The sequence below is a fragment of the Ranitomeya variabilis genome, chromosome 2, assembly GCF_051348905.1.
Source record: "Ranitomeya variabilis isolate aRanVar5 chromosome 2, aRanVar5.hap1, whole genome shotgun sequence".
In the NCBI taxonomy this organism is placed as follows: domain Eukaryota; kingdom Metazoa; phylum Chordata; class Amphibia; order Anura; family Dendrobatidae; genus Ranitomeya; species Ranitomeya variabilis.
The window spans coordinates 617,422,724-617,434,740 of NC_135233.1; the positions used below are offsets into that span (position 1 = coordinate 617,422,724).

General features: G+C 42.7%; 1 protein-coding gene across 1 annotated transcript in view; it reads right to left on the bottom strand.

The window, feature by feature from the left end:
- ZFPM1 (zinc finger protein, FOG family member 1) overlaps positions 1 to 8,488 on the bottom strand; it is a 135,595-nt gene extending 127,107 nt beyond the window's left edge. Inside the window, exon 1 of the mRNA XM_077288809.1 lies at positions 8,380 to 8,488. Coding sequence (XP_077144924.1) covers positions 8,380 to 8,467 — 88 coding nt within the window. The 5' untranslated portion in view covers positions 8,468 to 8,488. The remainder of the gene's footprint in view (positions 1 to 8,379) is intronic.
- Positions 8,489 to 12,017: the final 3,529 nt, after the last annotated feature.

A 12,017-nucleotide genomic window follows, 5' to 3' on the forward strand; every position in this document is an offset into this window, starting at 1 on the left:
ATAGCGCACATTAAAATCCAACATGCCCATCATCAGGCAAATTGTAGGCTACTGATAAAGAAGCTTAGACCGCTCCAAATTATGTTTAGAGAATTGCAAAATATTATAGTATTTACCCCTGATGTATTGGATATAATCAACATGATCGAGGCAGCCAGTTTATCTTTACAGACCAGGCTATGTGTCCACGTTGCAGAATCTAAGCAGAATTTTCCTCATCAAAACTGGACTCCCTTGCCAGGAAAATACTTATATTTCCCTTTCCTGATGGACCCATTTCTGGCTTTAATGTATAAAAAAAACCGCATATGTGTTTCCAGTCTTATTCATAGGCTGTGACTGGTATGCACTTGAACTGAGATGAAATACCAGATCCAGCCCATGGCAAAGAGCTGTGCTATCCCCAGTAAACCTAAGCAAAAAGTAGCACAGCGTATAGTAGAGCCCCTTTACTACTATAATCAATGGAAGTCAGAATATGTTTAAATGTTACATGTCCTAAGAAAACAATAAGTCTCAATGAAAACTCCCTATAGACATCAAGAGCAAAAGCGACACCAGCAGGCTGCACAGCAGTATTACAATGAATAGCAGAAACCTTTTTACATACATACATCCTGCCAACATATTGCATTACACATATTAGAATCTCTTACATCACCAATTTGACCAATTATGAAGTCAATTTTCTTATTTGTCATGTGGTATTTTTTAGAATGGCGAAAGTAGCTCATGAATTTTGCTCAAAATAAAAAATACATTTTTTTTTTCAAACCTTTCAGTCGCATGGTCGGCCAAAATGTCACAAAACTTGCGTAAAATTTCAAGACTTATATAAAAATCTCTCCAAGATGTTACTGGAGAACATTTGTGCAAAAATGTAGTAACTTTTTTAAAAGTTGCAATTGATGAATCCGCTGAAAACATGTGGAAAGCCCAATCCCTGCAACAATGCCGAATATAAAAAATTAACATGTGAACACAGAGACTTGGAAAAAAAGCAAATTACAAGAATAGGGAGCAAAAGAAAAATGCTAAAAACTGGAAAAAAAGGTGCAAGTGCAATAATAATTATTAGGGTTCATAACCTTGTAGGGTGTACAGCCCCTATCAAAATCGCGATCTAAGACCCCAACTCATCAAAGCAGTTTTACCAGAATTGTAGCATGAATTACTTTGTAAAGTTGCACATTTATCTCATAGTTGAGCTCCAGTTTATTCGGGTCGGGAACTAGAGTAATATTTCTGGCACAGAGGCATATGCCACTTATCAGAAGGTGTGCGTTTCCTAATGAATCAGGAGCGCCTGACTCTAATATGCCCTCTTACCAAGACCAGTGATAAATTTGCTGCTCTTGATGAAAAGAGGCATTAGTGTATTTATCGCCACCTCCATTCTGCAGAAACTGAAGATGGATCAAATATACTAATTATAGTGCTTGCATCCTCGACGTATCCAAGAGGCTCAGAGCGCCGTCACTGTGCCACATACTGGTTTTAGGTGACCTGCCCACCTTAACTTAGTGCACTAGCTTACCTGGAGTGACCACTGTCCGCAGAGAAAGCTCAGGTAAGCTAGCCCAGCAGTGAAAGAGGGGAGGCATGCACAGATAATGGCCAGAACAGTGCACAGAACCACTTGGCCATGCCCTGGGTGCACTGTGCACCATAAAAAGCATATTTGGTTAACCTTCAGTTTTTGCAGTGACTGTATCATTAAAATGTGTGATTTTTATAGGGGAGTTATCCTCTTATCTGGGAGTATATGTCACGCTGGGTGAGGGAGAAGCAAGGTGCAAAACAACTGTGAGAGGGAGGGGCAGCCCAAACACTAAGGAAGGGGGGAGTACAGACCCCTAGGCAGATCTAACAACACCCTGTCTTGCCTGATGTCCCTAAATAGGTTCCACACCTATCGCCGAGTATGAACCCAATCCCTGCCTGATCCTAGCAATAGACCCAGGATAGGGAAGGGACGATGTAAGCGGTAGTCAGCCCCCACTACAACTAAAGGCAGGGAGGACAAACTACAGGATACACTTAGCTTGAGAAGACCACCGAGATATCACGCCAGCAATCCTCCAAGAGTACTCCAAAGGAAATTCTAGCTGACTGCTGGTACTTTCAACCAGGCAGAGGGAAATTGAGCTAACACCAGCACCTTGCTGAAGAGACTGAGAATATATAAAACTTCAGCAAGGGTGTGTTAATAATCAGCAAAAGGTGGATGTAACTGTTGGGTCCTAGAGGGAGAAGGATATCGCTCCATAATAGAGATGCAAAAATCAAGGTATTTGTAGAGCTAATCATAATGACCTTCTACATGTTAGAATCTATTTCGTATTGACCATCCACCATCTTGTTGTGGTTTTTAGGCTGCTGGTCTTTTTCCTTTGGTGCTGGGTTTGTCCTAGGTCAGGTGATTGCATCACCCTTTATTACCCAGCACCTGCCTCCCAGTCCTTGCTGGACAACAGTTTTAATCCGCTAGTGTTCTGGCTTGGTGCCTTGTTAGCTTTCTGTGTTTGATATTGTTCAGTTCTGGAATCTCTAGTTCTGCCAGTTTTGTTTATGGTTTTCTATTTGTTTCTGCAGCTTCCTCTATTTTCCTTCTAGGAGGTTACCTGTTTTTGTCCCCAGTCCCTAGATCGTTCAGGGAGACCCTTCCCTCCTACCTGTAGGTCTTCATTTTAGTTTAGCCTAGACACATCGGTGGGTCTATTCACAAGGAATAGGTCGCCCACTCCATCATAGGGTTTCATGTTGTGAATTTGGATTCTGGGCTCCCCCGGTGGCTACTGGTGGAATTGAACTTGTGACATCATCTTCCCTGTTCACCTGTTCTGATTAGATCTGGGTGTCGCTATATAACCTGGCTTCTCTGTTAGATGCTTGCCGGTCAACAATGTTATCAGAAGCCTCTCTGTGCTTGTTCCTGCTCCCAGACATCTACTAGATAAGTTGGACATTCGTCCATGTTTTGTTTTTGTATTTTGGTTCCAGTTCACAGCTGCAGTTTCGTTACTGTGTCTGGAAAGCTCTTGTTGATCAGGAATTGCCACTCTGGTATTATGAGTTAATGCCAGAGTCCTAAAGTAATTTCTGGATGTGTTTTGTTAGGGTTTTCTACTGACCATGAAAGTATGCTTTCTGTCTTCTGCTATCTAGAAAGCGGACCTCAAATTTGCTAAAACTATTTTCCTGCTGCGTTTGTTGTTTCATCTCATATCACCGCCAATATATGTGGGGGGCCTCTGTCTCCTTTTTGGGCATTTCTCTAGAGGTGAGTCAGGTCTTATATTTCCCTCTGCTAGCATTATTTAGTTCTCCGGCCGGCGCTGGGCATATAGGGATAAAAAGTAGGACATGCTACCTGGCTACTTCTAGATGATGCGGTAGGTTTAGTTCATGGTCAGTATAGTTACATCTTCCAAGAGCTTGTTCCTATTGAGGCTTATGCTAGTTCTCTGGCCATGGAGATCATGACAGTTTCAGCCTAGTCCTAGTACAGGGTCAGCTGTTTCCCCTTCTACCCTAGTCCTGAGCTGCAGATCTGTAACACTACAGCCGGATCCAGGATGACTGTCTGTTACACCTGACACACCCATGACAGTATCACTGGTCATACTAAAGGTACCGTCACACTCAGCGACGCTGCGGCGATATAGACAACGAGCCAACCTAAACTAGATCGCTGGAGCGTCGCTGTTTAGGTCGCTGTAGAGACGTCAAACACAGCAACTCCAGAACGATGCAGGAGCGATCCAGTGACGTAACGGCGACTCACTTCTCGTTCTCGCTGGTTGTTAGCTGCATTACATCCATTGTTAGTGTCGTTGCTTTTGATGTCAAACATGACGATACACGCCGACCTGGCGACGAAATAAAGTTCTGGACTTCTAGCTCCGACCAGCGATGGCACAGCGGGATCCAGATCGCTGCTGCGTGTCAAACACAACGAGATCGCTATCCAGGAAGCTGCAATGTCCCAGATTGTTGTCGTTCTCTTTGCAAAGTTGCTGAGTGTGACGGTACCTTTATCACAGAAGAACAAAAAAAATCCACTCTCTCTGACCTTTGAACCCCTGACAACAAACATCAGGGTGGATTATGCTGCACTCATACACATTATAGTCATTTTGTCCTATTGGATATCATCAGGAACAATATAACCTTGTAGAAGAATGCATAAATCAGATAATTTTGTCAACCACCTGGAGTCATGTTTTCTGCATGATTATAAAAGAATTAAAATAAAATAAATATCTATTATAAGTTTATGCTCTTACTGCATGTGTTGGGGACACTCGCTTGGCAACGGGATAAATGCACACGGGCACGGTTTTTAACACAAAACAGCCTATCTGGTCTATTCAGATATCATAAACCGCAACCACAAACAGTTCATTACATCATTTCATATACGGCTTCATCTTACAGACACTAAACATGCTGGACCTCTCACTTTGTCCAGTTACCATGGGTGACCGTACGCCGAACAGTTCATCAATGTCTATGGAACACAATGAGCACCAACAGTCTGTTCCACTGGCAGATACTTCTCTGCCGTTATGATAGCCCCTTCCCAGGTGTTACCTTTCTGGAGCTCTTGCTTTCAGTCCTCTCTCCTCCAGTGAAGCTGCCGAACTGGGATCCCCATCCCGGACAATGCCTTGCTCACCAGGCCCCCTGACAGTCCAGATCCTCAGATGAGCTGTAGCTCCCTCAATGCAGTGCTGTTGCAGACTCTGGATACATTCGGCCTTTCCGTGCGCTCTTCAGGATATCTGTCCCCACCTGGGACCGTCCAACACACCGGCCACTGCGTGTGCTGTTTAGGACATCCATCCCCACCTGGGACCATCCAACACACAGGCCTCCATCAGGGATCCGATCCTGCTCTTAGGATCTCCCAACACATAGACCTTTCAGTACGCTATTCAGGGATCCGATCCTACTCCCAGGATCTCCCAACACACAAGTCTTCAGATCCATGGTTTTCAGTGCGCTATTCAGGGATCCGGTCCACACACAGGACCTCCCAACAAACAAGCCATCCAGTACCTACACACTCTCCATCACAGAGACCATGTGACCATACCATGGTCACATTATGTACCTGTAACCACTCTCATAGGTGGGAGGTGTGTGTGGTTAGCCAGACCCGCCCAGCTCTCCAGCTAACCCTGCAAGCCTCCCTTTACAAACTATACAAACACTTCAGGGACTACAGGTCCCAGAACAACATTACTGGCTTACAGCGCAGACTCTCTCTGCGACACATACCGGCCATTTACAATCCTGCCGGTCACTGTTTCACCATCATAATCACCGATACGCCTCCATGCGCATCCCAAGGATCACCTACAGTGCCCCCTAGCTGTAACAGGGGTCACTGCATTATATAATAAATAAAATGTTTATAGTATCTATAAATAGAGATGGTGAGGGAACACTTAGCTAATTTAAATTAATTTAAATCTTCTGGTCTAGATGAATTAGATCCTAGGTTACTGAAAGAGAGAGTAGAGGGAATTGCAGAACCACTAGCCAGAATCTTTGAAACTTCTGGGAGAGCAGGAGAAGTCTCAGAAGATTGGAGGAGGGCAAATGTTGTCCCTATCTTCAAAAAAGAAAAGAAGATGGAGCCAGGAAATTACAGACCAGTGAGCCTTACTTCTATACCAGGAAAGATCTTTGAACAAATTATTAAACAGAATGTATGCAAGTATTTGGATAGGAATACAGTAATTAACCAGAGCCAAACAAGTCATGACATACTAATCTAATTTCCTTCTATGATGGAATCACTGACTGAGTGGACCAGGAAACTGTGAGAGATATAGTATATCTCGACTTCAGCAAAGCATTTTATAAAGTATCTCACACTATCCTTATCGGATTGACAAGGCTATGGTTAGGTGGATTCATAACTAGCTCAGTGATCGTACTCTGAGAGTGGTAGTAAATGGTTGCACATCCAATTGGAAGCATGTGTCAAGTGGAGTACCACAAGGCTCTGTCGTGGCCCCAGTGTTGTTCAACATTTTTATAAATTATCTAGATAAGGGAACTGAAGGTAAACTAATCAAATTTGCAGAAGATGCAAAGCTAGGAGGAATAGCTAACACTAGAGAAAACAGAAAGGATGCAGAAGGATCTAGATAAGCTTGAATATTGAGCAGCGACTAAAAGAATGGTATTTAACAGAGAGAAATGCAAGAATATACAACTGGGCAAAAAAAATGAAAATTATATCTACAGATTGGGAGTAATAGAACTAATGAACAGTACACGTGAAAAAGACTTGGGTATATAATAGATCACAGACTGCACATGAGTCAATAGTGTGATGCAGCAGTGAAAAAGGCAAACACAGTTCTAGGATGTATTAAGACAAGTATAGAGTCTAGATCACAAGAAATACTAATCCCCCTCTACTCATCCTTGGTCAGGCCTCATCTGGAATACTGTGTCCAGTTCCGAAACCACATTTAAAAAAAAAGACTTTGAAAAACTGGATCAAGTTAAGAGAGAGCTACCAGGATGGTGGGAGGTCTGCAAAGTATGTCCTTCAAGGAACAGTTAAAGTTTTTGGGAATATTTAGCTTGAAAAAAAGTCCACAAGGAGACTTAATAGCTCTCTGAAGGGATGTCACAGTATAGAGAGATCATCCTTATTCTCATTTGAACATGGAAACACGAGCAATGGAATGAAACTGAAAGGGAGAAGATACAGTTTTGATATTAAAAAAAACTGTGTGACAGTGAGGGTGATCAATGAGTGGGACAGGCGGCCACGAGAGGTGGTGAGTTCTTCAATGGAAGTCTTCAAACAGAAGTTGGAGAGACATCTGTCTGGGATGGTTTAGTGAATTCTGCATTGAGCTGGGGGTTTGACATGATGACCCTGGAGGTCCCTTCCAACTCTAACATTCTGTTAGAAATTGTGGTTCTGTGCTCCCACCTGGGAATGGTTTGGGTTCGGTGCTACGTTACTATGGTCCAGGGCCGGACTGGCCATTTGGCAATTCTGGCAAATGCCAGAAGGGCCTGTCTGGTTGTGGGGTGCCTTGTCTGCAATATGTTAACAGAATGTGTTCTCAAGACATCCATACTGCTAAGAATTGTGATGGAGCACAAAGTCGCTGACTCCATCACTTACTCCAGCAGGCCACGGGGATCATTAGTATAATATTTGTCTTGTAGTAAATCTTACTTTCCTCCATCCAGGGAAATATTAGTATATTGGTGCTTGGGGACGGGGACAACATGGGCCTGTGTGATTTCAAATGCCAGGGCTGAATTTCAGCCCCAGTCCGTACCTGCTATGGTCGCAAGTGCCGCCATGGTCCTGACCCTGGAGGTGGAGCTTCCACACTCACAGGGAAAATCCAAATCTCATAAAGCGTTGCGTTCTGGTGTAATAGGATGTGTGTGGATGTGGGAAGCCATATCTCTCACAGATTTCACTGCCTGGGGAACATGGGAGGCTGTGTTTCACGGTTGGCAGGCAACACAGGACGCTATTCCTATGTCTTGTGGTGGTGAGTGGTGCTTGCAGTATTGGATGCTCTCTTTTAGGCATGGTCTTAGGGTTCTTTTCTCTTTCTCTTTGTGCTACACTCCCAGGGTTTCTCCCTATTCTCAACTAGGCTCTGGCAGCATCACCAGACGCTAGCTGCCCCGCGACAGCGGGCCTGGGAAGGACTTCAGCTGCGTCTGTGGCTTTGCTGAATAGGTGCAGGTCTTGCTGGGTCTCTCTGCGATCGCACATAACACATTCTATGATACACACACGCTCAGGTTCAGAAATCTTTGGCCAGTGACATATCTTCGTGATTTCAGCTCTGATTTAAAATGAAACAACTGAGATGCAATTGAAGTGGAGACTCTCAAGTTTAATTAAGGCTACGTGCACACGTTTTGGAAAGTCCTGCGGATTTTTCCGGACTGATTTTGGTAAATCCGCAGGTAAACCGCACTGCGGATTACCTGCGGAATTGCCACTTTTTTTGTGCGGATTTCACATGCGGTTTTACACCTGCGGATTCCTATTATGGAGCAAGTGTAAACCGCTGTGGAATCCGCACAAAGAATTGACATGCTGTGGAATAAACAACGCTATGTTTCCGCGGGGTTTTTTCCGCAGCATGTGCACTGCAGATTTTGTTTTCCATTGGTTTACGTGGTACTGTAAACGCATGGAAAACTGCTACCAATCTGCAGCTGCCAATCCGCTGCGGATCCGCAGCGTGTGCACATACCCTTAAGGGGTTGAACAAAGATATCTTGTGAAGCGTTTAGAAATTGCAGCAATTTTTCTACAAAGTCTCCTCATTTCAGGGACTCAAAAGTAATTGGACAAATGAAATTTACCATGCAAAAAATGTTCTTGTTTAGTACTTTGTAGATAATCCTTTGCGGCGATGATGGCCTGAAGTCTGGAGGCCATGGATGTCACCATCGCTGGTCTTCTCCCATGTGAGGCTTTGTCGCCTTTACTGCAGTTGTTGTTTGTTTGTGGCTCTTTTTGTCTTTATTTTTGTCTTCAGCCTGTGAAATGCGTCTAGATGTGCTGAGATTACTCGGCAATTGTAGAATATTCCACTTCTTTGCTTTTCACAGGATATTTTCGGTGATTGTCAATCTGTCCTGTGAAGCGTCATCCAATCAACCTTGCTGGATTTGGTTGGATGTGAGCAGAAAGTACGGCGCTGTACACACAGGATTCATCCTGCTGCTTCCGTCTTCAGTCACATCATCAATAACCACTAGAGACTTGGTGCCATTGGAAGCCATGCATGCTCGCACGATCACAACGCCTCCACCATGTGTTACGCAGTATGTGCTATGCCGAGGATCAGGAGACGCTCCAAGCCTTCTCCAGACTTTTTTCTCATCATTCTGGTACTTGTTGATCTTAGTTTCATCTGTTTAACCCCTTTACGATCTTGGATATATCCATAGAGTACATCATATCTTTAATGTGGCATTGCGACTGCAGTTGCGGTGATCGCATTACAGTGCCTGTGCCATCTTGCAGCAGGGCAAATGGAGTCATCTCCTTAATTTTGAACTACCAATCACAGCGTTCCTCAGTTTTTCAGGCAATCAGATTGTAAAAGCCCTGATCATAGGCTGAAGCCTAGCAACCACAGAGTTACCAGGGCCAGCTCTGATTGGTGCGATCGACGATGACTTCGATTGCACCAATCAGAACGCACAGACAACATCTGACAGTGACCACCCTGCATTTTTTCATTCTAGCAGTGGATTTGTACAGGGCGATCACTGTGTCATTCTGCATGCAATGCTGGGCCTTGTGGTGCCACAGTGCTGTGCATCAGTGCTGGTGTTCATGCTCCTGCTTCTGAAGAAGAAAGAAGAAATTATTGATTCCGCTTTGATCCTTGCCTGATCTTTCCTAATCCAACTCAATCACCCTCTCTCCCCTTTCCCCCTCCCCCTTTTGCCACTGAGCACTGATCAGTACTTGATCTCTCGATCTCTGGCATTCTTTTTTGTCCGTGCTGCTGCCGCCAAGCGTTGAACAGTGATGCAAATTACTGATCAACTTCCGTGCTTGCTGTTTTTCAGGAATTTTGTCGCTGCCCATTCTCCCCCTTGCACCACCACTGTGCGTGCGTCCTGCAGCTGCCGAGTGCTGATCAGTTACGCAAATCACTGATCCGCACTCGTACTCGTGGTTTACCACAACTTACATTTTTTTCCACTATTTTTTATACCACACCCCCTTTGCACCACTCCGTTTGTGCATCCTGCAGCTGCCGAGCTGCTGATCAGATACACACCACTGATTAGCAGCTACTACACTCGCTTTTGGCAAGGCCTTTTATCCCATTTTTCTTTTTTATTTATCATCTTTATGCACCACATCCCTGCATGCGTGAGTCCAACTGCTGTCGAACGGTGGTTGGTGACAAACAACACTGACAAGCCTCCGGTTGTTTTTTTTGTGAAAAAAAACTAGAGTTAAAAATAATTTAGAATAGTTACTAGGAATAGATTAGGGACAGTAAAAATATACTGTAGTAATCGTCGTTTTCTAGAGTATTTTTTACTGTATTGAGTTAGGGATAGTGGCATTGTGGAAATATAGAATCATCTTTGCATTCGTGCTACAGCCATTGAGCACTGATCACTGATGTAAATCAGTGATCAACCTCCGGTTGTTGTTTTTTTTTGTGAAAACAGGATAAAAAATATTTCAGATTAGCGACCGTAAAAATATACAGTAGTCATCCTTGTCCACTTCAGTATTTTTTACTTAATTGAGTTAGTGTCAGCGCTCGAAAAAAAGAATAACATCCGTGCATGCATTCTAGAGCCATCGTTCACTGACCGCACAGTGATCAACCTCCGGTTGTTGTTTTTTATGAAAAAAAAAAAATTTAGATTAGGGACAGTAAAAATTTACCATAGTAATCGTCACCTACAGTATTTTTACTGAAATAAGTTAGTTAGGGTCAGAGCACACAGAAAAAAAAGAAACATCCGTGCGTCCGTCCTACAGCCGTCGAGCGCTGATCACTGACTTACATCAGTGATCAACCTGTTGCTTTTTTATTTTTTTCTTTCTAGATTATTTTTTTCTTTTTGTTTCTTTTCTAAATAAAAGAAAACACACACATTTAGATACATTTCTTGTGTGGGTCTAGTTTCCAAAATTGGGTCACTTGTGGGGGGGGGGTTTTTTTCCACTCTTTAGGCGTCCGCTCTCCATTCCAGATAATTTTATGTTAACAAAAGGCAAACGGTGCTCCTTACCTTCCGAGCTCTGCCGTGCGCCCAATGGTTTTCCCCCCACATATGGGATATCGGCATACTCAGAGAAATTGCACAACACATTTTGTGGTCCATTTTCTCCTGTTACCATTGTGAAAATAAAAAATATTGGATCTAAAGTAAAAATGTTGTGACCTTTTTTATTCCTTACACATTTCATCAGTTCCTGAAGGGTTAATAAACTTATTGAATGTGGATTTGAGCACATTGAGGGGTGCAGTTTTTAACTTGGTGTCACTCTTGGGTATTATCTGTCAAAGTGACTTCAAATGTGATGTGGTCCCTAAAAAAATGGTTTTGTACATATTGTTTGAAAAATTAGAAATCGCTGGTGAACTTTTAACCCTTACAACTTTCTAACAAAAAATAATATATATATTATATATGAAAAATTGTTCTGATGTAGACATGTGGGAAAATGTTATTTATTAGATATTTTATGTGACATAACTCTGATTTAAGGGAATAAAAAAATTAAAAGTTTAAAAAGTGGAATATTTTCAAAATTTTTGCAAAATTTCCATTTTGTTCACAAATAAACGCAAGTCGTATCGAAGAAATTTTAATCACCATCATGTAGTATGATACAGTGGCCTAGCCCATCTTCAGACCTTAATCCCATAGAAAACTTATGGAGGAAGTCGAAGCTCCGAGTTGCCAAGTGACAGCCTCAAAATCTTAATGATTTAGAGAGGATCTGCAAAGAGGAGTGGACCAGAAATCCTGCTGACATGTGCGCAAACATCATCAGCTACAAAAAAAGTCTGAACCAAAGAAAAAAAGACACTGCATAAATGTGTGCACACCTATATATCAAAAAATGAATAACAACTTTATTAAGCGACAGAAAGACATACAAAGTGTAAAAACATTAAAATCATATCCCAAAGGGATCAAACAACAAACACACCCTGTTCCTGAATAATAGACAAAAAGAGCCACAGCAAAAATTGATAGAAAATGCTAATATAATCCTATGCACAATTGCCTGGAAATACAGGTACAATCATATGAATAAGGGCCGAGCAATAATATCTTATAAAACTGTAGCACCGTAAATCCCGATAACAAATGGGCGTCCCCAAAGTTACCAGACTATGAGCCAAACCCCAAACATGTGAAATAATCCCTATATGGATGAAACCAAGTGGCCATTCATCACAAGGGAAAATGAGGGAAAAAGAATTATATAGGCTACATCAGTAATG